At 41.5% G+C, this 24,748-nt stretch overlaps 1 protein-coding gene across 8 annotated transcripts in view; it reads right to left on the bottom strand.

The window, feature by feature from the left end:
* Positions 1-348: 348 nt before the first annotated feature.
* The window catches only part of LOC126380281 (tight junction protein ZO-1-like), a 134,795-nt gene continuing 110,395 nt past the window's right edge, over positions 349-24,748 (bottom strand). For 4 of the 8 annotated variants that reach the window (XM_050029562.1, XM_050029565.1, XM_050029566.1 and 1 more), the window contains 17 exons: positions 24,536-24,708; positions 23,513-23,684; positions 22,779-22,995; positions 21,808-21,988; positions 19,588-19,812; positions 19,251-19,431; positions 18,149-18,255; positions 16,568-16,723; positions 13,316-13,437; positions 12,273-12,392; positions 11,638-11,772; positions 10,588-10,723; positions 9,595-9,717; positions 8,436-8,538; positions 6,436-6,511; positions 3,090-5,569; positions 349-1,673 (listed from right to left, as the gene is read on the bottom strand). In XM_050029562.1, coding sequence (XP_049885519.1) covers positions 1,450-1,673; positions 3,090-5,569; positions 6,436-6,511; positions 8,436-8,538; positions 9,595-9,717; positions 10,588-10,723; positions 11,638-11,772; positions 12,273-12,392; positions 13,316-13,437; positions 16,568-16,723; positions 18,149-18,255; positions 19,251-19,431; positions 19,588-19,812; positions 21,808-21,988; positions 22,779-22,995; positions 23,513-23,684; positions 24,536-24,708 — 4,931 coding nt within the window. In that variant the 3' untranslated portion in view covers positions 349-1,449. Of the gene's footprint in view, positions 1,674-2,522; positions 2,607-3,089; positions 5,570-6,435; positions 6,512-8,435; positions 8,539-9,594; positions 9,718-10,587; positions 10,724-11,637; positions 11,773-12,272; positions 12,393-13,315; positions 13,438-16,567; positions 16,724-18,148; positions 18,256-19,250; positions 19,432-19,587; positions 19,813-21,807; positions 21,989-22,778; positions 22,996-23,512; positions 23,685-24,535; positions 24,709-24,748 lie in introns of all 8 variants that reach the window. The other 4 variants (XM_050029564.1, XM_050029563.1, XM_050029568.1 and 1 more) reach the window with 4 other exon arrangements.

Genomic DNA, 24,748 nt, shown 5'->3' with positions numbered 1-24,748 from the left:
CCCTCAGTATTCGTTACGATGTCACTAACACCCTGCAAGTATATTATATAGGTATTAGGACAATCTCTTCGCCAATCGAATCGTTTAAACTGAGGTTTAAACATGATGGATGGTCTGACCGTCAGGTGTCTCTATAGGTAATTCATTACCATAAAAAAACGGGTTCAAGTTGTGACGATATTTAAGTCTGCATTCGATTTCCCGGGCCCAAAGAGGTCAATATAGAAAACTTGTTTTGTAAATTGATTTGGGATGGGAGTTTCTTCACTCCGCCGACCCGCAGTGAAGTATCGTAGGGAAGTCTTAAACGTACCCTCTGATTGAGGGAAATCAATAAAAAACCCACACTTTCGGTAGATATAAAATTTTAATTTCGAGTTCAAGGTAAACTCAAATTAGTTCTACAATAACAATAATCAATCCTAATGGATACATCGTAAAAAATGACTTCGAACTAACCGTACATCACCGCGTCGAGTAACATGTAAAATAACATCGTTTAATAATTTCAAATTAAAACTAAATACAAAAATATTCACGAAATTCAATTCCTTTTAAAAACTACGGAAGCCAAAATACGAAAATATCTGATTTCGAATTAAAAATTCTAACATTCCGATACAATTGTTTACCGCTAAATACACGACTGAATATTAAATAATAATATTACAAATATGTAAATATAGTAAAATTAAAATTAAATGAATAATTCTAAGTGGTAAGAAATTGCTTAGTTAAAAAAATATATGAGAGAATCGAGTTCGCCTTTCATTACCTAAGAGCTTTTCATCCCAGTCATGTGAACATCTACTTACATCGAGAATATTTAAGAATATGCATTGAATATAAGCTCGTTGAGATTCTACACATTAAATACATTTTTAAGTTTAGACATGTAAACATTTAGCACCGCTATCAATACTGAAATATATAGTTCCTGATAATTTAGAATAGGTGGGATTATTTAGTGCCGAAATAATGTAAACGATTACTTAATTTAAGTTTAGAAGTAGGTGCTCCGAAATAATGTTATATTAACATCAATATGAATAGGCAGACATCAATGTTTATAAACGTATACTTTTGACATACGTGTCTACAACTGAATAATTGAAATACGATTATTTATGCACCGTCCTAGGCTAACATTTACACAGAATTGGAATAAATTGAATCTTACTAGTATAATATTATATCATAAATGTGAGAACTTTAACACCAATGTGACACTAAACATTTATTAAGCTCTACTCTTAATTAAGACTTGAGATATGGATCACCTTCTTGAGTAGAACGAGCCCTTTTTCTGGTAAATTTAGTAATTTTAAAATGAGCAAAAATACAAATACACTTTATAAGCATTTTAAAACTTTGATTATGAAACGGGTTTCCCGTATACATTGAATATCTTTAAGCTAGTGTAGGTACCAGATAAAGGTCTAGTTCTGCTTAGAAGTGATCGACTTTGACAGCAACGGTGTTGAGCGTGGTGGTGGCGGGGAGATGTATCTGGTCCCAGTCCGTGCTGAGGTGGGCCTCAGTGTCCGTGGCCTTGATAGTGAGGCCTAGGGAGGGGACGGCGTTGGCGCAGTGCGGCAGCCGCAGCGTCACCGGCCGCAGGAACACCAGCCCTTGCGGACCGCACATCACTAGTGGCGACAGCATCGCTTCACCTGTCACCGAAACTATGTTCATTTGTTTGTATTGATGGGCGGAGATATAGAAAAATATATGGTGTGGACGTAAATTAGACATTGTAGGTACATTGTTCTTTATTTTTACTTAAAAGTGGTATAGTATTTCTAACAGCCAATTGTCATTGTCATTGTTTAACCATTACGTCTGGAAATGCAGGCCTTATGACTTGGGACGTGTTACTTCAAAATGGCATTGTAACTACAAAGTTACCGGAGTCTATCAATTTTGTATTAATTATGTTAGGTTTTTATAATTAAGTGTACGGGTAAGATGAAGTTCGAAGAATATTATTTAGTACTTATAAGAATTATCACACCATAGCTTTTTCTATACCAAGTTTCACTATGTATATTTGCAAATGTGTATAAACATCCATAGTAAAGTGCTTGTTTGTGTAAGAATTTAGGTAGGTTAAAATTTCCATTTTAATGTTTGTAGTAAAATAGTTCAGTGGTCAAAATTAAGAGGGAGGGTGTAAGAGTTTTGTCAAAGTAACATAAAACACACAAACACAAATCGCAACACATTAATGCATTGTGTTAAGCAAGCGGAAGCGCAGCTAGAGTGGGTGGCATAGCAAGCAACGCCCATATAGAGACACCATAAAACAATGACATGTGCACACTACAAGTAGATGATGATTACACTATACGGATAAACAGAGAGAACGTATTCAAAGGAGATATATTATAAAGAAAGAAAACAAAACACACACGACAAGCGAAAACAGGTGAGAAACATTTGAAACACGATGACACTTTAAATCTTGGCAGAAAGGATTTAATTTGTACGTGACGTACAGTGCGCAAATAAATCGGACGTACGATCACATGGTCGGCTGCACGTAGCAGAGCCGCTGCCGCCGACGCTCCTCGATCTCTAAGTACGAGTGTATTGTGTGGTAGAAACTAAAAACGTAAACAGGGATACGTTAGTCACGACGCCACAGGAGACCTCTTGCGGTGCCTGTACAAGTACATCTACTGTGCTTTATATAAAAAGTGAGCGAATAATGTTGGAATATAATATCATGCTATTGCGGATGTGACAGGAGGATAACTTAATGAGTGATCGAGTAATGAAGATATTGCGTAAAAGAAACAGCCCAGCCTAAGAAGAGATGAAATATAATACAGCGAATATAGACTTATATTTGTTGCAACCTCATGCTATAAAACTACGTGCAATATATACACAATACGTAAACATTCCTATATAACAAAATTCAAACATCAAGTTTGGTATAATCAAGACATTCGAACGACAAACAGTCCCCACTCTGGCGTGAACCTATGCATTTTCCATTCCAGTTACAAACGTTAATTGCCAATTAGTAAGTGCAGTCTACGACACTACAGGGTACTCGCGTGCTTCGTTACATAAGCTATTACCGTTGTCCATATCGATTGGAGGTCCCCCCACTCGCTGGCTCAGTCGCGGGTCCGATACAGTAAAGTAGATCTTTTGCTTGATGCCGGGAGCGATCGCCTTCGGTGGAATGATCAGCGAAACGCCCCATTGCCTGTCTTCTAACACGCCACCTTCGCTGTCGAATATACCCCAAGTTGTATGTGGACCTTCAGGCTCCACATCATCTGTTTTATTTGTTGAATCATTGTCTTCCGAGCTCGACGCTTGAACCACTGTGTTCTGATTGTTTATCACTGTTGTTTCATTCTGACTGGCAGACATATTATCGGAAGTATCTTGGCTATTCTCTGGGCTCTTTTCGAGAATCTGCTCGCAGAAAGTTACCGTTCTGTTCGGTTTTACTAGTCTCTGATCATCGAGATCTTGTGACGTGTAAGGAGTGCTCTGTGGTTTATTTTCAAAGTTCATGCTGCACTCGGAAGCATAATGAGTCTCCATAGATGTCGTGGACTCATAAGGAATAGGCGACGAGGTGACTTTCAGTGCATTAGAAATATGGTCTGTTTTGCCGTGCAATCGAGGAGCATATATTGGTTCACCCTTCAAAATATTCGCTTCCATATTCAAAGATTTTTCTTTTTCTGCGTCGGTCTTCGATTCAGTAAGTCTAAGTTTCGAAAAATCAATTTCTTGGAATGTATCAGGTTTTGCCACATTTTCGGCTTCCGATTTAGTCTGATATATTGGCTCTCTGCGAGACAAGTGGTTGGCGTCGCTCAGCTCGTACGGGCTGCTACGGGCGCTGCTGTCTGTCACTAGGACAGCTGGTACTATCTCTTTATTTTCTTGGTGGGACTCATAAATGACGCATTCTTTCAATTCTCTTTTGGAAACATAAAGCGGTTCCCTAATTTTCATGGAATCGCTTTCGTTTGCTTCTTTTCTAGTTTGATAAATCATGTCCTTTTTAGCTTGGTTTCTTTGTTTAATCATTTCTAATTTTTCCTCTAATTTAATCGTGGTTGTCGATTCTCTGCTTGCCTGTAAAGCAGCTTTTTGTGAAAGGATTTCTTGTTTGGATACGTAAGTGCATTCAGCTGACGCCGGTCGGGCCTCTTGCCTAAAGTCAGACATTTCATTGCGACTCCCATACTGTATATCAGAGCAACTTGATTTGACTTCAGCTCGACTGGCATAGGGAGAGTCAGTTTGACCGATTCTACCCATCATCTCGGTCCTTGTAACATACGGAGGTTCACTCATACATTTGCTCATTGGTGATATTCTACCCGGGAAGTTTACCGGAGTCTGCAACCTTCTTTCAGGTCGAACTCCATAAGAATTTTCGGACCACGATGTACTTGGTGGCGGTTCATACGTTCTTTTTCCATAAATTGGTTCTTTGCTAAATGAACCTTCCATTCTCTGTTTTAGCATCTCTTCTTTCGTGTTATAAGGAGATTCTGAAAATCTCTGTCGCAACATTTCCTCTTTAGTTGCGTAAGGACTTTCGGATGTCATTCGTTGCCTTAACATTTGCTCTTTACTTGAATAAGGCGACTCGCTGTAAAATGAATCCGAATGTTTACTTATTTCTTGTTTTGTAGCATACGGACTTTCAGACATTAATTCATTTCTTGTGGCGTACGGACTCTCCCTTGCACACTCAGCTCTGGTAGCGTAAGGCGGGTCCATGATCGGCATCGCCACTGTCTGACGATTTCCGTAAGGATTCTCAAAACTTTGATTCGACACTTCAGATCTGCTTGCATAAGGGTTCTCGCTAGAGGTATCGTACAAGGAAGCGTATGTCCTTCTAGGCTTAGGTATGGGGTCATAAACAATATGTTCTTTACTTTGGTAGAGTGGCTCTGGAGGTAGTGGTTGTGTTGGATGGAATGGTTCATGTTTTAACTGCTGCTGTCTTTGGTAAATTGGGTCAATTTTGGTAATCATATTAAAGCTGGACGTCTGTCCGTAGATTCCTCTTCTGTTGTACTCTATTAGGGAGTTTTGTCTACGCAACAGTGGGGTAACTTTCGGTTCTGTTTCGATCTCGCACATGGAGTTTTGCCGTCTTAGATTTTTCAAAACTGGCTTAGCGTCGTAGTCTCTGACCGTGCAGATGGCACCACTTCTGTCATCACAGAAGGAACTCTGTCGCTTGAGGATCGGTTTGAGCACGGGTTTCTCGCAGGAGGAGGAGTTGCTGCGCTGCAGCATCTGGTTCCTGATATGCGTGTTGCGCATGTGCACACTCATGTCGCCCAGGTCGGACTTCTCCCGCCTTAGCATCGGCATCTGCGGCAGGTGTCTCTGCTGCAAGTCACTCTCGCACAGTGACTTCTGTCGAGACACTTTCTGCGAATTTTTCGTTTTCGAACGGAACAAATCGAGGACAGCGTTTTTAATGAACGACGGTTTTTTTGACAATTTCTTTTTAGTTTTTGGTGAGAACGTCTCGTCGCGCTCTACACTGGAGTTCATGGCGTCAGACGAACTGCGGAAACCCACAACCAAACACCCACTTAGTTACTCAATGACGGACAGTGGACACCTCAGATCGTCAATATTCGCTACCATTGTTATGATAAATAAATAGATGAATATATTGAAGAGTCTGAAATGTCCCAATGAATATGACAACTTTTAAGAGGTGAATTTTGTGATTCTATAAAAAGCATATTGAAATAAATGTCAGGAAAAAATAGAGAAGGTGTATAAGTATTGGATATATCATTGTTTATGGTTATATTTTGAGTACCTGTACAATTAAATTAAATCATATTTTGGTAAAGAAGAAAAGAGAGGAGGTGATCAGAAGTGAATCAAGAAGACGCCGTAGTTGATGAAAGGACTTGACAAATTAGTTCAATATGCTTTCACATGAAATCATCAAATTGCACTAAAATGCAGACACGCACTGCCAATGGTTGTTTCGTTGCGAACAACGCTAAATACTCTAAGATTACAAATGTTATTTCAATATTACAATTTACAAACTTACGCCCCGATATAGAGATATATGTTACAAAATATATAAAACTGTTTATAACCACATACAAAACCATAACTAATACTGTGGCCCGACAAGACATTGTTAGTCGTTTGTGAAGCGATTGGTGTTTGCATGTTAGAGCAAATTGTACAGGGGCGGACGATTTAGGAGAGTCGAAACTGCGAGAGAGACTTGAGAGAATGACTTGGGAACATGCAGTTTAATAAAAACTAGATATACGGACTTTTTCGTTTTTTTTTTTGAAATGGGTTTTTGAGTAGAATTCGTTTGTATGGATATTTTATTTTGGGTGGGATTCGATCTCACACAGAGTGGTGCGTGGGATAGCGGTGACAGAGCGATCTTACCTGAGATTGTGCATGTGCTGTGGTTTCCTATACAGCTCGAACGCCGACCCGCGTTGCTCTCTGCTCCCGGCTAAATCTGGAATACACAAGATTTTTATATGAAGCATAATAAGTCAAGACTTACAAACATAACTCTCTTACACTATTTTACTACTGGACATAGATTTCCTTACCATTGAGCAGAGAACCATGAAGCTTGGTTCTAGACAATGTTTTATAAATTTTGAGGTTATTACTGTTCATTCCAAATAATTTCATGGATTCTGAACGACTAAAAGTGTTACCTACTGAATAAAGATATTTTTGAATTTAGAATCAAGTAGCCGTTCTATTTTTTTTCCCTTACGGTGTCACTAACGCCTTGTTTATTTATACAAAAAGACACTAATTGGGTCGTGTACTTGTCGTATACCAGGTTCAAGATATATTATGAAATGGGTATCATTTAAGCTATCACCAATTTAATTAGTTTTGTGTTTCTTAAATAATAGGGTTTGTCCTCAAAATAGTAGATCTGTCACCAAAATGTAGTCACCAAACAATGCAAAATCAGTTCCACAATAAATCACCTAAAATCCTGAGATATAAGGTCTAGTACCAAATAAATGTTTTTGTATGTATTATAATAGGTGTGTCCTAATAAGTATTTAAACAAACTAATTTAAAGAGATTACCAATAAATCATAATTATGTTACTAGAAAATTGCATTAAGTTCAAATAAAAAATTAGGGTTGTCATCATCGTTTCAACCAAAAGATTCTGCTACTTAACTAGACTCCCAAGGTTCTAAATTTCCACTGGTAGTATAAATTATATTTAGCAGAGTAGTAAATAAAACAATTAAAGTCAATATAATCAATATTTATTGTTTAAAATAATTACCACTGAACAATCAGCGCTGGTTTAAAATAGCTGGCTTATGGCACGCCGCCCGCGTCGCGCATCGTGTGATCGAACCTAGTTACCTACTACCCATCGTTGAGGCCGGATTGGTCAATTTTTAAAGCGCGCCAATTTGTCTCCGCCCCTTTGATCATTTTTTCATTAAAATTATAAATTGATGTATTAAATTGGTAACGAATACTATTAATTTAATATCTGAACGAAATAAAATGTTACTACTGTATTGGTGACAAAATATCAAATAAAAAGGAGTCGCAGTCAGGGATCGATAATCGATTTATTTGGTGACAGATCTACCATTCTGAGCACAGAGTTATTATTTAAGTAACAAAACTGTTATTATAAGAACGAAGTTTATATTCATGTAATGCAATATAATTTTATTGGTTATCGATCTCTTATTTTACACATATATTAACATTAATTTGATAATTCATACCTGGGAACAATTTTTGTTTATCTGAGAACGAAAATATTTCGTGGCGATAGATCTATTTATTAGGTGATACATCTTGATGACAAATATAAATTTTGGTGATAGAAAATATAGTCCCCTTATGAAATTCTGATTACTAAATAAAGACAGATGTAAAACTAACGAAAAACATTTTCTTTTTTCTATTCAACATATTTATGAATTTTAATCAAGAAAAACGTAATAATAAGTCCGACATTTTATCACGTTTTTCTATGACGTCACATTGTGCTTTTTCATACAAATTCCCTCAAATTCCAGTAATTTCGTGTTTTGACGTTTAGTAAAAAACAGGGGTGTTATGGATATGAAATTTCGGATACGGATTTAAGAATGATTATTATACCGCATACGGATACGGATAATAAATTATTTCGGATTATTCATTAGTTTCGGATAATTTCGGTTACTGATTATATTTTTTAAGGTATTTTCCGAAACTTTTAATTCGGATTCGGTGATTTTTTATATCGGATATCCGATAATTTTGGATCGGATTACGGAGCTCCCTCAGTTCAGTTACTTTTTTTTAGTAACTGATTTGACTAGTTAGAAACTAGCCTAGTCGTCAGTTTCCGTACGATTTATTATTCGTAGGATGATAGATAGTGATGGTGTTACCTATGAGATGCGGGTTGTGGGGCAGGTTGATGGCGCGGTGGTGCGACGGGGGGCCCGAGTACGGCGGGGACTGCGGCGGCATCTGACCACCGTACATGTTTTGCTGCAACATAAGTAAATAACATTAAATTAAAAAAAAAAAAACCCTCGACCAAACAAAAGTACTCAATTATTATGACAAAATGTTAAAAATGCTAAACTAATACTGAGCGTGTAACATTCCTATTACACTTAACGAACGACCTGATGACCTTGAAGACCTGAACCGATTTCCACCAAACATAGCTAAGAACAGACACATACACATTTACACAGACGCGTCAAACTTATAACACCCCGTCGTTTTGCGTCGGGAGTTAAAAAACACTGATTAACACGTTATAGAAATGCGTTGGTTGGCCTCACGATCGGAGGTCCCGGTTTCGAATCCGGTGGGAGCATATCACTAAAATCAATCTCAGACCCCTAGTTTGGTTTGGCAATTACAGGCTGATCACCCGATAGTCCGAGAGTAACATCACGTTACGAAGTCACGTTAAGCCGTTGGTCCCGATTATTACACACTAACGGCCTCCGTGGTCCAGTGGTTGAGCGTTGTGCTCACGATCCGGAGGTCGCGGGTCTAATCCCGGTGGGGACAAATCACAAAAATCACTTTGGGATCCCCAGTTTGGTTAGGCCATTGCAAGCTGATCACCTGATTGTCCAAAAAGTAAAAAGATGCGTGCTTCGGAATGCACGTTAAGCAGTTGGTCCTGGTTATTACTTACTGATGTAAGTACGTAGTCGTTACATGAGTCATGTCAGGGGCCTATGGCGGCTCAGTAATAACCCTGACACCAGGGTTAAAATGACCACATCGAAGCAATTCATCTAAAAAAGCAATAATGCTATTTGACATTTGTTTGCATCGCGCACTTGTTTTATATGCGTAAATGTATATTTTTTTCTTTTTTAGATGAATTGCTTCGAACCAAGTTTGTTTGGCCTTCTTAACCCCTCTGATGTAAGTACGTAGTCGTTACATAATAATAACGCTGAACTAGGGTTGGTAGTCCACCTTATAACCCACACGATAGAAGTAGACTTTCTTGATTTGGGGTTTATGAGGTTGGTAGTTGACCTTGCAACCGATACGAGAAGATTTGTTGAATGTTACCTGTTGGTAGTGGTGCGGGCCGGGGCGGTGTGGTTGCGAGTGTGAGTGCTGGTGCGAGTAATGAGGGTAGCCGGGCGCAGGGGGGCGCGGCGTCTGCACAGCGGGGGGAGGGGGGTCCATACTCTGTTATAACAGACATACCTAGTGAGTGATCTTACATTGCGCATCCAAAACAACCTGTCGAGTAGTATTTCTAGCTCCGCGACAATAGATGGCGTAAGTGTAGCCATGCCATTCGGTAATCGAAATTATTATTTTTGTCATAGATAAACTAAGCTAAATGAGCTCTACACCTTTTTGCCGCGTCTTGAAGGTCTAGAGAACCTACAAACAATAAAAAATATTATAAATCCTTCCTATTTTCTTCAGGTTTACTCTGGGTCTGAAGTTATTGTCAACTTCCTACTTAAATGTACCTGTGTGTGTTCCTACTTAGGTAGTGGCCGTTGGTCCCGGTTACTACTTACTGATGTAAGTAAGTAGTCGTTACATGGGTGATGTCAATAGTAACCCTGACACCAGGGTTGATGAGGTTGGTAATCCACCTCTCAACGCACACGAGAGAAGAAGAAGACTTAAATGTTATTTTTATTACTTATTATTAGAAACTATAAAAAATGTTTTGTAAAGGTTTATTTGTAACAAAAAGAGGACGTAGCTTCATACCCAGAGTAAACCTGAAAAAATAGGAAGGATTTATAATATTTTTTATTGTTTGTAGGTTCTCGAGACCTTTAAGTAGTGGCAAAAAGGTGTAGAGCTTGTTTAGTTTAGTTTATCTTTGACAAAAGTAATAATTTCGATCACCGCTACACTGCGCCATCTGTTGTTGATGAGCGAGGGTCCCAACACCCTTAACTACTCGACAATAAAAGGTCCGGTCTTTTCTTTTCCTGTTCTTTCCTGTCGAGTAAGGACACACTGTCAACAAGGGTTCCTTTTTACCATTTTGGTACGGAACCTGTATCCTGTAGAGTATAAGACATCACTTACGCCGTTCCTGGGATGGTGCGCGTTGTCAGGTGGGCGGTAGTGCTTGGGCTTCGGCGGCGGCACGGGCTTGTAAGGAGGCACGGGCGCTCCGCCACGCCCGCTGTAGTCTGCTTGCGACGCCGAGTTCGTACGGGCGCTGGTGAAAGAGACATTGCTTAAGTTATTGGATTACTTGTGATAAAGAGCTCTTCTTAGCCAGAAAAGCTATTGTTCTTCCTCTCAGACGTCTGGTTCACGCCCGAATGGGCACTCTCAGGCTTATCGTCTTAAATTCTGTACCAGGTGAAAGCCCTCAGCGTTTCCCATTAGTCCGGCCAAGTATTTAATGCAATCAGAGGCAAACCTAGAATAAGTCACGTTAAAAAACTGAACGAAATAATAATGAAAAAGAGTTGGTATTGTATAGTTGATGAAGTTGATCTAAGAGAAAGCTCGGTGACGCGTGGGTACTTAGGTCATCTTGCTGTAGATGAAATTAAAATTCATAAACATCTTTATTTATAGTTACATTTTGAATCGTCATTTTTTCAGAATGAACGTCTCATCCGCCTAAAACGACTGAGCTTCTCACAATTTGTAGCCGGGGAAAAGAAGCTACAAGAAAACTTCGGCAAAGGGCCTAGACGTTCTTTTTAAAAAAAATACTGTAATACAATTTAGTAATTTGGCTGCCTAATATCAGCACCCAGACAGCTAATCCCATGCATTCATACCCTTTGTACAAAGTCTTAAAACTGTTCAAAGGTAAATTCTGGATGTCAATGGGAATATTATTGTAAAAACGTATACATTTCCCTTAACCCTTTCACGGACAGAGATCATGGGTCATTGATGGTTCATAATAGGTAATATGACACCTTGGAATCAGAACGTAATTAGACGTTCTGTACTTGAAAGTGTTAAAAGATTTAGTGGTTTTTGGCAGTCAACTCAGAAGTGACTCACATGTGGGGCTAGTTTATTTATGCTTATTCCGGGTACCTCGGAGTGTACCTGTGACTACTTAAATTGGGATACAGTCGTGAGCTTATGTTATGTTAAAAATAGTACCTGTATTTGGCATGGTCGTTAGTGGGCACGGTGGGCAGCGAGGGCCCACGAGCGTGCATGGGCGTGTGCGGGCTGTTGCCGTTCATGGGCGGCGGCCGCCCACTCTGCGGGCTGCGGTACGCTTCTGCTGACCTACTGTACGTACAAACAAGATTAAAATTCCAAAATATCTTTATTCAATAGGTAACATTAACACTTTGAATCGTCAATTTTACGTAGCGCACGTCTCATCCACCTAAAGCTACTGCAGCTTCTCACTACCTGTATAGCCGAGGAAGAGTAGCTGTAAGAAAAGCCTCGGCACAGGACCCTAGAATAGACCCGTGGTAGCCCAGTTGGTAGACTAACTTTGAGGTCGCAGGTTCAAATCCAATTATTGTCGAATTTGTTTACGAATTCATGTTTGGATCATAAATTATATCACGTGTTCAGCGGTGAAGGAAAACATCGTGAGGAAACCCACATTTTCGGATGTATGTGACCTAACCTGTATTGGGCTGGTTTTCCCTTCGCGGGTTGGAAGGTCAGACAGGTAGTCGCTTCTCGGACCTGTCAAATCTTCCGGTTAGGTAAGCGGACCCTGTGAAAACGGGATAATGCTAGGGGGATGATGACTAGCAGAAAATAATATTTACCTGTAATTGTTATCATTGTTTCTGTAGTCTAGGGAGTTGTGTTCGTGTGAATTGGAGTTGCGTTGCGGACTCTGCGCGGACATCGCCGTCGGGTTAGGCGGAGGCGGTGGCTCCATTTTACTGTACAATACAATACAACTTAATTACATGATAGCCTAAAAATTAGACATGCGCCGAGTAACACTTTTGCCGAGTAACGAGTACCGAGTTTTACTCAGCTCAATTGTTTTTCAACCGAGTACTCGGCCGAGTAACCAAGAAACAACTACAAACAGGTTTGCGCCGGTCAAGACGTCGGCTCGCGTTGATACACCCCGCTCACGCCTTTCAACTACTAGTCACTTGATTGTTTGCAAACAAACACATCACGTTGCACGTCATTGTAGGTAAATAATTGAAAAAGTTTGTTATTTACCAATGGCTGTAAACTCGTCACTCGTTATCAAATAACCGATTTATTCGGCCGAGTACGAGTATCAAAAAACCCGCCGAGTACGCAGAGTACCGAGTATCAAACGAGTACTCGACCCATCTCTACTAAAAATATATACAGGGTGTTAGTGCCATCGTACAGAATACTGAAAGGGATGATTCAAACCATGATTCTCAGTTAATGAAAAAAATTGTGGAATTTTGCGACGGAAAATTCCACTTGATATTAACTCAGAATAATAAGCTGAACCGTCTCTCTCAGTATATGTTACGATATCACTACCACCCTGTATAATAACCTAGTTCGTTTCGAAGTCGAATTGTTGTCCAACATTAAGCTAAGCTTGTATCACGAATCTGTGACCGAAATGTAACATATTTATGAATGATTGTAACACTAAGATGGTAGCTGATGCCTATAGCACACTTGACTCGAATTTAGGCAGCTTTCTAAACTGTCTCGGATCTGGTCGATTCTACATCAACAGACTCTGGAAGTCTGGAACTTACGCTTTATATATAACCTACTGAACTGTTTTCCTCCGCCTATTTTTGGGGAACGTAGCCTAGAGAATCCCTCATTGAATTTGTATATTAAAAAGGACACTTGCATGGAAGGCGGCGCGACTTTCAGGTCGTCTGGAGCGTTGGGCGGCAGTCGCGAACCGAGAACCGAGCCATTGTTTGACGCGCTGCCGTAGTCGTACGAAGACGTGCCGTCGTAAGAACTCTGCTGTGGATGAGGACACTCGATAAATACACAGCCATAATAGGATAATAGAAACGGCGTCCATGGTCCAGTGGTTTGAGCGTTGGGCTCACGATCCCGGGCCCAAATCCCGATGGGGACAAATCTCTTTGTGATCCCTAGTTTGGTTAGGATATTACAGGCTGATCACCTGATTGTCCGAAAGTAAGATGATCCGTGCTTCGGAAAGCATGTTAAGCTGTAGGTCCCGGTTACTACTTACTGATGTAAGTAAGTAGTCGTTACATGAGCCATGTCAGGGGCTTTTGGCGGCTCAATAATAACCTTGACACCAAGGTTGATGAGGTTGGTAATCCTGAAGATTCTACAGGACCGGCTTTTTACAGAAATGATTGCTTATCTGCTGCTTTCCAGCCCGCCAAGGGAAACGACATCGTAGTTACATCAGTAGGTAGCAACCGGAACCAACGGCTTAACATGCCTTCAAATCAAATCAAATCAAATCATTTATTCATAATATTCATTATACGTCATACAGAATGCATTAGACAATAGTCTTAAAAATAAAAAAAAAATATCAATAAAAATAAATAAATTAATAAGTACTGAAATCAATAGGTATTAAATTAGTAATAATATGTATATTTATCGTAATTACTAACAATATGTAATTCCATCAATTCCGATTTATAAATTCATCGTAGCTATAGAACGATTGTTCGACGAGCCATCGTTTTAGTTGGACTTTGAAAGATGCCGTGCTCGGAGCCTCTTTAATGGATTCCGGAAGCCTGTTGTAAACGTGCGGGCTCATGGCGTGGATGGTCCGAGTTGCCTTCGCCAGTCGATGCTGGATGGTATTGAGGCGGTTCCCGTATCGCAATCCTTGCCTCCCATTCTCACCTCTCGTCCTGAATAGGTGCAGATTAGCACGTGCGTAGGTTGCTATTTGTAGAATTAGAAGGCTCGGGAGCGTCAATATTTTGAGTGCGACGAAGTACGGCTTAGCAGACTCGTCCACCGGTATCCTCGCCACAGCTCGCACGGCGCGCTTCTGGAGTGCGAAGACGCGATTCCAGTCGGCTGCACGTCCCCAAAATTCGAGGCCATATTGTAGCATTGACTGTATAGTAGCGAAGTAGCAGGTCCGTACCGTATCCTTAGTCAGTGTCGAGGACAGCCGGCTCAGAGCAAAACAACCACGAGCAAGTTTACCACAAAGGCGGTCAATATGGGAGTCCCAACATAAGGTCTGGTCGATTTGGAACCCGAGGAACGACGCTACGCCGACCTGCTCCAGGCGGATTCCGCCAACATCTACCACCAGCTTACGACGTGGTCGTCCTGACAAGTCGAAACAGATAAATTGAGTCTTGCTAAGGTTCAGGGCTAAACCGTTGTCCCGAAACCAGCCGGCCAGCTCATGGGCAACAGAGTTCAGTAATTGTTCAAGGATATCAAGTGTTGGGGCTGTGACCACTGCAGCAACGTCGTCCGCGTACATGTACGTCTCGGCTGTCTTTACGGCACCTGGTAAATCGTTTAGAAGCAGTGAGAAGGCAAGATTCGATAACGATGAACCCTGCGGTACTCCAATTGACGTTTGCAGACCATCAGACTTGATTTCACCACCCTTCCCTACCACATACTGGACTCTGTTGCACATAAAGTCCATCATTAGATCCAGAGCACGGTGGCCGATGCCGTAATGCTCGAATTTCATTCTTAACACTGCGTGGTCAGCGACATCGAATGCCTTAGAGAGGTCACAGCAAATTACTGCAACCTCTTGTTTATGTTCGCGTGCATCGAGAATACGTTCGTATACTTTGCGAGTCAGGAGTGTAGTTGAGCACCCCGCACGGTAAGCGTACTGGCGATTCGAAAGCGCTTCCAGTTTAGTGAGGTGTCTTGTTAAGCGATTAGTAAGACCGCTCTCAAACACCTTAGCCACAGCTGGTATTATAGAGATCGGCCTGTAACAGCTAGGATCTGTTTTCTTACCTTTACCTTTATAAAGGGGACAGACCTTGATTTGCTTGAAGCACTTCGGATAGGTGCCATCATTTAGGCATCTGTTGAAAAGAATCGCCAGCGGCGTTGCCACAACATCGGCCACGGAACGAAGCAGCTCCACGGAGACACCATATATGTCTTTCGTTGGTTTGTTGGCGACTTTTTTAATTATCGTGTAATATATTTCTGCGGGTGTAAATAGAGTAAGCCATAGATGGTGGTCAGCAGGAGTTCTGGCCTGCAACAGACGCATGCGAGCCTGCTGCAGGTCCGCGTGAGGGGCTCCGCACTGTTGTGCTGCCGTCACGAACTGATTATTTAGGCAGTTTACTAATTCGTGCTTTGAGTTATATGGTGAGCCATCAGATCTTTTTAACACGTCCGTATAATCTGTAGTAACATTTTTATTGTTACCGGTCTCAATATTTACAATTTCCCACATAGTTTTTTTTGTATTGTGACTGGTTCCAATTAATTTGGTGTAGTATTTCGTTCTTTCCGAACGTAGTATTTTTTTATAGTGACCTGCGTATTCATCCAGTATTGTCTGAAACTCATCATTATTCGGGAATTTATTTTTAACATCAGTTAGGTCAAAAAGTAAAGATTTGAAATTTAAAATGTCGACAGTAATCCATGACTTTTTATTCTTAATTTGAAACTTTTTTGTCACAAAGCAAATGTCTATTATATTAATAAATACATTAAGGACCGCGTACGCGAAATCATCGGCAGTGTATTGTCTACTGCATAATTCAGGCCAGTCCACACTTTCAACAGCATTTATAAATGCACTACGTGCTTCCTTAGAATAGCATCTCTTGTGTATGTTAGGCGGTTGGTGTGGGCCTGTTAAACAACGACATAAGGAACATACAACCGCATAATGGTCGCTTATATTCGATACGATTGCAGATATTGACGTAACATCCTTAACATTAGTGTATACGCTTCTGAAGCACGGGTCATCTTACTTTCGGACATTTGGGTGATCAGCCTGTAATGACCTAACCAAACCAGGATCATAAAGAGATTATTTTTGCGATTCAATTCCAGGGCTTCAGGATCGTGCGCCCAAAGCTCATCGACTGGAGTACGGAGGCCGTTATACCCTCTGTTATTAGAAGAATCAGCTTACCGGATTGGACGCATGGCGGTGCCTGTCTAAAGAGCCCTGGCCCTGCGTGGGTTGTATGATCATGCTGGTCGGCCGAGCAGTGTACGTGGACGCTTCGTCACTGCCGGCGTCCTTAGGCGGCCCGAATAGACGCTCTTGCGCACTCGGACGGTTAGTCTGTAGATTTTTTAACATAAATTTTAACTATTGGAATTAGTATACACGCGCTGATAAGATAAGATTCTTTATTTGCCATAAATGCAGTGTGACAGATGTTACAAAAAATATAGTTTACCGTGCATTTAAATTACATAAATCATGCATATAAAATTTAAAATATAAAAGTGACAATTCATACAAAGGTCCTATAATGAAATTAATTGTATATGCATGTCGTTCAGAAGGAATAAGTATGACGCTCAGGGGATCTAAAAGAACCACATTGAAACAATTCGTTTAAAAAGCAATATTGTAATAGGGTAGTTTCCAACTAGTCAAATCAGTTACTTTTTACTAAATTACTATGGAAATTGTATGTAAAAGCAACCTATGACGTCATAGAATTTCGTGATAAAATGTCGCACTTATTACACACATTTAGATCTATCTGGTCTGTATTTAGTAATCCGAATTTTATAATTTATCTTTGACCTAGGAAACTTATCGAATTGTGACCACTTTACCGTCCCTGGTTAGAGATGTGTGGAAAAAGCAGTAAGAAATTTTGGTTCCTTTTTTGAAGCTGGTGACTATACAGGGTGTTAGTGACATCGTAACGAAAACTTTGAGGGATGATTCAGGCCATGATTCTGAGTTGATATCAAGTGGAATTTTCCGTCGCAAAAGTATGGAATGGAAAATAATTTAAGAAAACACAAAAATTTTCATGAATTTTCCGACAGGAAATTCCACTTAATATCAACTCAGAATCATGGTCTGAATCATCCCCCTCAGTATTCGTTACGGTGTAACTAACACCCATACCTACTTGTATGGCTACCTGTATGTACTGGTGCGGGGTGTAAGTGACATCGTAACGAATACTGAGGGGGCTGATTTAGCTTATTATTCTGAGTTAATATCAAGTGGAATTTTTGATCGCAAAATTATAGAATTGAAAATAATTAAAAAAATCATGAATTTTGCGACGGAAAATTCCACTTGATTTTAACTCAGAATCATGGCCTGAATCATCCCCCTCAGTATTCGTTACGATGTCACTAACACCCAGTATAGGCCTTATTTCAAGCCCTGTATCACTGCGACCTATATGATCTATTGTGATCACCGCCTTATGCTACAGTTCACCTCTAATCCCCTACTAAATCTATACAGGATGTTAGTGACATCGTAACGAAAACTTTGAGGGATGATTAAACCCATGATTCTGAGTTGATATCAAGCGGAGTTTTCCGTCGCAAAATTATGGAACTGAAATAGTTTAAAAAACACAAAAAAATACATGAATTACCGAGAGGAAATTAACTCAGAATCATGGTCTGAATCATCTCCTTCAGTATACGGTATGGTGTCACTAATACCCATACGTATTTGTATGGCTGCCTGTACCAGCTGATACAAAAGGTTAACAATGTAACTTACAGAGGGGTTATGTCTGAGGGTATGCGGCGGCCTCCCCGGTGGCGGCGCAGGCAACAGCACTCCTCCCGCCGGCCTGGTGACAGTCCCTCGCGGAGGCAACTCGGGCACTATACAGACAAGTACGTCAACACACGCCACGCAACGTCAACGGACACAAGGTGGAGCTATAGAAGTGGCTGGCAATAGGTCATTTCGCTTAGGGAAACGAGGAAAGTTCCTACTTCGCATTTTAGTTATGTATACGTACTTATACGGTGCAATAAGAAATGCTTCCTTCGCTACTAGTTTTGAGACGAGCCGGGAAAGGTGGATAAACATTCCGCGGGATATTGTTTGGGTATCGTTGCTTTAGTAAAAACCATGTAAGCACGCAATGTGCAGGAGCTGATCCAGCTGTTATTTGGTGTCACCTGGTCAACCAGACAACCTATCTCCTTAGAGAATAAGATAAAATTGCAGTGGCCACCCATGACCCAACTTGTCGTCCAGGTAAAAAAAATGTTTTCAATCCAGGTAAAAAAATGTGGTATCAACTTTTATCCGGATCGAAATTAAATGCAAGAAATCGAGGTTTTCTTGAAGAAAATAACATCAGAATGTGATTTGTCGAAAAGGCCCTTACGTGGTTTCCACTAAAAGGCGACGTTTAACAAAATCCTGCGCCCGTCCCGCTTTTCATTCATATTCTATCTCTCTCTAATTCTTATTGCTCCGTGTAACAACCCGATATTATTCGGTCAAAAGGCATTCGCCATCGCTCAGCTTTGAAAAAGTCTAAAGTCGCGTGCACTTGTGTTAAAATTGAAATATCATTTTTATTTGGGGAAGAATTAACAAAAAATATTTCGCTTTAGCTTAAATATAAATATAAACATGCATCCATCATCTTACAAACCTTTAAAACACGTGTGTTAGTAAATTAAGTCAGAAATAATGAGACTTAAGACTGAATAGTTTTATTATCAAAGGTCTACCAATTCCAAGAAACGTGGAATAGTTATTTTTTAATAAGTAAACCTTTACAAATGCATATAAACACATAATTGTTAATCACGAAAGAGTAAACGTAAGGACATAGAGTCATGTCACATTGCTTTCTCACCAGTGCCATATAGAGGCGAGTGTGGAGGCGAGTGCGTCATCGGATTGGAGTGGTACGGCGGAGCCTCGTTGGCTTGTTGGCCCATGCTGTGTGAACCCTGGCTGTTGTGGGTCCCTGGGGTCGACACGCCGCCATTACTGTTCGACGAAAACCCATACTTGCTGTCCCCGTAACCACCCTGCTGTTAAGACCAACACGTTTGAATCAACGATGTAACATGTAACATCGACTTAGTTTTTGTAAGTTAACAGTTTTGTCAGAATCAATGAAAAGCTTATAAGCTGTCCAATGATGCGAATCCAAATGGTATAATGAGGTCAATAACTTGAATACCAACCGTGTAAGGCGGAGGGACCGCGTCGCCCATGTGATTCATATCGTCGTCCCGGTCCATGTTATCTTGCGTGGTGGCTATCGACGGGTCGGAGGACGACTTGACGAGTCGCGGCGCCGGCGGCGGACTCACTTCCAAGTCACTCTCGGGACTTGAAGCATACGACAGTCGATTCTCCGTGCTCGACGACATTGAGAACAAAAAGTCATCCGACAACGGCTCGGGCCTCTGGTGTCCGCCATTTTGTGTGCGTCAGCCATTTTGTAGAGCAGCGGCGTCAGGGTGGGTTTATGGAATGGGGTGATAAGACAAGACAAATGAATGATTGCAAATAACACATTACAAAAACTAAAATCGGAATTAGCGTCTGTGAATGATTAATGCTGTTGGGTATTTTACACACTTTGGAATCAACATTCGTTTGGCATTATTTTTCGAATTAGAACATCATTATATCAATTCGAATGTTGGTTCCTTACTTTCAAAATGGCTATTCACACTGCTATTTCATGTCTTATTAAAATAAAAATACACACTTGCATTATGATTGCAAATAAAACAGGATGAGTAGAATAAATGCAATTCAAGTACATTACTAAGCGGGTTATGTACGTGCAACAAAATATACAGATAAGTAAATGAGCAAATAAAACGTCTTTAAGTATAATACTTGTGCTTAGTCTAATGGTAACTAACTAAAGGTTAAATGTACAGTGAACTTAAACGTATCCTAAATGTTGTTCCGACACGGGTTTACCCAGTGCCGGTGTCGGTGTCATGTCCCTCTCTGCCTCCGTCTTGTCCATCTGATCGTCTCTCTCTCGATCTTCCAACTTGAGGATGGGCAGAGACAAGTTTCTCAGCTTTTTAAGCGATCGTTCGGACGCAGACGGCAGAGTTTGTACCTGGGCAGCTTTTTTGGTCGGATCTGTTTGAAAGATTGCTTTCTCATTGCATTTGCAATTGGGGATTCGGCATATTTGCCTCAGCGGTTTGTCTAGATTTTTATTGATCGGTTTGGGCATTTCACGCTGTAAGCGGGCCTTCCACTCTGGTACCTCGAGAGGTTTGTCCAGTTCTTGTTGGAAAAAAGCTGAGGCCGGTCGGAACTGTTCAGACATGGGGAACATGGTCGACAGCCGCTGCGGGGTGGGGCTCAGCGACTTGCTGGTTTCTAGCAAGCTGTACGGTCTCATGCCTTGAGGTTGGTATGCATGGGGCTTCGCGTACAGCTGAGACATGTCGGGCTTAGGGGGACAGGGCAGCCTCGCCTGCAGGCGAGGACTGGTCCTCCGCTGGTACACACTCTGCCGCTCCTCGGACAGGTTTCTGGCAACGGAATGTCGGTTCCGGAACGTGTTGAGTTCACTGTACGGGCTACCTTGCATGCTAGGAGATAGGGTCTCGGAATAGTAGTAGGGCACCACGTGATTCCTGTTAGCGTCATACAGATGGTCATTGCGCTTCGTGCTTCTAGTGTTAGATGCAAGCATGTTGGGTGAGCTGGAGGGGCGCTGAGCCTGTGCGTAGTAGTTGAGAGGATAGGAGATCGGATAGTAAGCCGGATAGGTCGAAGGCGGGATAGGAAAGTATATGTCCGACACCATTTCAACGTGCTACACCGCCGCAAGACAGAACAGAAATGAATTTGTTAATACATTGATTGATAATACCCATATTGTATTTCAAAAGTAGGAACCATTGGTACTAGTTTTTCTATGCAGAAACTTTAAGTAGTTATTAGGACAATGAGTACCAATGTTTCCCCTAATGAAAGAAGTATAATACATAAATATAATTAGTATATAAGATATAGCACATAAACTTTATCACAAGTACCATTTTTCCCTTTACCAAGCAACCATCTTGAAGCATAATGCGTACTGTGGTAATTGATACACAAATAATTAATAAGTTATCATTTCCGCGTAATCTCTGTATTTATTATTTTTTGTTTCTATGTCATAAGTGTGTATTCCTACACAAATACCGTAGAAATGTATCGTAAAAGAAATTTTACCAGGTTGTGCTTTTGCCTATCTTCTTAGCAAGCACACTTGAATCGATGTTTCGATTGGCTAGCGCAGCCTGATTACCTGTACCTTTTGCGTCATAGAATAGTACATTTTGCTGGTACTTTACACTTAGCTGTACCATGCTAGAACGCAAGAACTTTAGCGTTTGTCAGTCCTTACAGCTACTCCGTTTAAAGACTCCACATACCTTAGTCTCGGACACCCAGAGCTGCTGCTGCTGTGTCCTCTGAATGAGGTCGGTCAGCTTGTTGAACCATGTGCCCTGGTTGGCCTCGCTCAGTGTGATGGTGTGCGTGAACACGTGACCCCACACGCGCTCCATATGCTGGCACTGTTCTAGAAGCTTCTTCGAAGACTTGTGCGCCGATCTGACGAGTGTAGTAAGGTTGAGTGAAGGTTATAAGGTCCAAAGTAATTTTAAATTCTAAACTCTGGGCCTCAGAAAGGTTAACACAAAGCATAAAGAGTAATACTGTGTTTAGATCTATAACTTTTCACCCCGCACCAAATCGTTTCGGGCGCTGACGTCACTCTTTGGTCAAGGGTCTTCTTTAGTCTTTAATTTCCAAAAACCGTTAAAGAGTAAGGGGGGCAGCGCAGCCTGTCTGTCTCATTCGCATTTAGGAATTGATGCGGGGAGTAGTTGCGGTGACTTTGGGTTAGTAATCAAATCTTGTCTTAGAAATTTGCACTAATTCAGAAGCAGACGATATTTTTTTTGTAATAACTTCGATATTTTCGAATATGACTTAACATCATCGCGGTAAATGGATACATTAATCTTGATGTATTTTATTGTCTCTTTGTATATTAAATATTGAGGAACTCGGTGGCGCAGCGGTTAATGCGCTCAGTCTGCGATTGTTGACGTTAAGCAACTTTCGCAAAGGCCGGTCATAGGATGGGTGACCACAAAAAAAAGTTTTCATCTCGAGCTCCTCCGTGCTTCGGAAGGCACGTTAAGCCGTTGGTCCCGGCTGCATTAGCAGTCGTTAATAACCATCAATCCGCACTGGGCCCGCGTGATGGTTTAAGGCCCGATCTCCCTTTCCATCCATAGGGAAGGCCCGTGCCCCAGCAGTGGGGACGTTAATGGGCTGATGATGATGATATTAAAGATAAAGGTAATTAATTGAAATTTAATAGAAAATCACTCACTTAGGCAATCCAGCTCTCAGTTGCTTGATGATATGTTTGTTGTCAGCCTTCAAGAAGATCACTATCGGATAGAACTGCGCGTAGTTGAGTCTGTCCACCGCGTTAGGCGTGATGTCGAGGAGGGCGTGCTTGCCGCGCTCCATGATGGTCCGGATGCTTGACAGACGGATGATGCCTGTCGACTTGGTCTTGCTGTCTTCTAATGTGCTGTCCATTTCTGGAAATGTTTGGTTATGGATTGAATTTGAGTTGAGGCACAGGAAAACACAACCCTTATAAAATCACTTGACAAACCTTAGTCTATAAGGGTTGTGCTTTTCCTTATAGTACGATAGGCCAGTACTATGAGGGAAAACACAACCCTTATAGTATCATTCGATCAAGTGACAACGTCGTTCGGAAGGCACGTTCGTCCGTTGGTACCGGTTAATACTTACTGATGTAAGTAAGTAGTCGTTACATGTCAGGGGGCTTTGGCGACTCAATAGTAACCCTGACACCAGGGTTGATGATAGAAGAAGAAGTGACGTAGTAACGAAAACTTTGCCGGATGATTCAGCTCATTATTCTGAGTTAATATCAGGTGGCATTTTCCATCGCAAAAGTATAGAATCGAAAATAATTAAAAAAAACCCCAAGAAGCATGAACTTTGCAAATGAGAATCATGATCTGAATCATCCCTCTCGGTATTTGTTACGATGTCACTAACATGTGTAAAATGCAAGTAACTTACTAGGCGAGGCGAACTTGTCAGGGTTCTCGGTGAGGAGTCTCTCGCGCGCGATGTCAGCGACGGCGCCCAGTACTATGACGGGCCGCACGAACCCCGGCTGCTTCAACACGACGCGCTCATATGCCGGGAACTTGCTGATGCTGTCCGACAGGACCACCTCGTCCCAGTGCTCCTGCGAAGGGATCTTTTTTTAATACTATGAAGTAGGTACATTTATGAGGAGCTCGGTGGCGCAGCGGTAAACGCGCTCGGTCTGCGATTGTTGAAATTAAGCAACTTTCGCAAAGGCCGGTCATAGGATGGGTGACCCCCAGAAAAAAGTTTTCATCTCGAGCTCCTCCTTGCTTTGGAAAGCACGTTAAGCCGTTGGTCCCGGCTGCATTAGGAGTCGTTAATAACCACCAATCCGCACTGGGCCCGCGTGGTGGTTTAGGGCCCTATCCATACATAGGGAAGGCCCGTGCCCCTGCAGTGAAGATGATGATGAGGTACATTTATACTCCATAAAATTATCCAGACCCAGACCTACGGGGTATAACGTAGAACCCTTGCCCAGGGATACGGGTGAAGAACTCAACGGTTGCAGAGGCGAAGATGGGAGCCATCGGTAAGGCAATGCAGGACGGAAGGAGCAAGTCACAGGGACTGTAACCTAGAACCTGACAGAGGACAGCAGTAACTGTCAGTACTATTCAGAGGCGGAGGACAGGAGTCCTAGTATGGGTTTGTAATAAACTACTCTGGGGGCCATCCCACTTGCGTCAGACAGAGTACTGCGGGGCGGAAGGCAAGAGGGAAACCACTGCCCTATTTTTCCCTAAATAAGTAGCATGGGAAATGCTGCACCGACAAGAGCGTGGCTCTTAAATTGATGATGATGATGAAAATTACAATCTAGTCTTAATGTCGTGTTTTGACGTTTAGTAAAAAGTAACTGATTTGACTAGTTGGAAACTAGTCTATTATTATTGGTACCCAGAGAATACTTGGATCCTCCAAACAAGTAAGTATTGCAGTGGTTACCTTGCCGAGGCTCTTGCTGCGGCGATGCGTGGAGCGCCGCCTCCGGAAGAAGTTGTGCTTGCCGTCGTTACCAGACATCTCCTTCTTGGTAGCGTTGAACTGCGCAGTCGCCAGCTCTTCCGCGCGCGCCTTGTTCGGGATTATGCCCTTCTGCACCTCTTGGTTGTTGCGACCTGGTAACGTACATTGGTGTTGATTCTTGTTTTTAGCTGA

The sequence above is a fragment of the Pectinophora gossypiella genome, chromosome Z, assembly GCF_024362695.1.
Source record: "Pectinophora gossypiella chromosome Z, ilPecGoss1.1, whole genome shotgun sequence".
Taxonomy (NCBI): Eukaryota; Metazoa; Arthropoda; class Insecta; order Lepidoptera; family Gelechiidae; genus Pectinophora; species Pectinophora gossypiella.
This window is presented reverse-complemented; position numbering and strand designations above follow the sequence as displayed.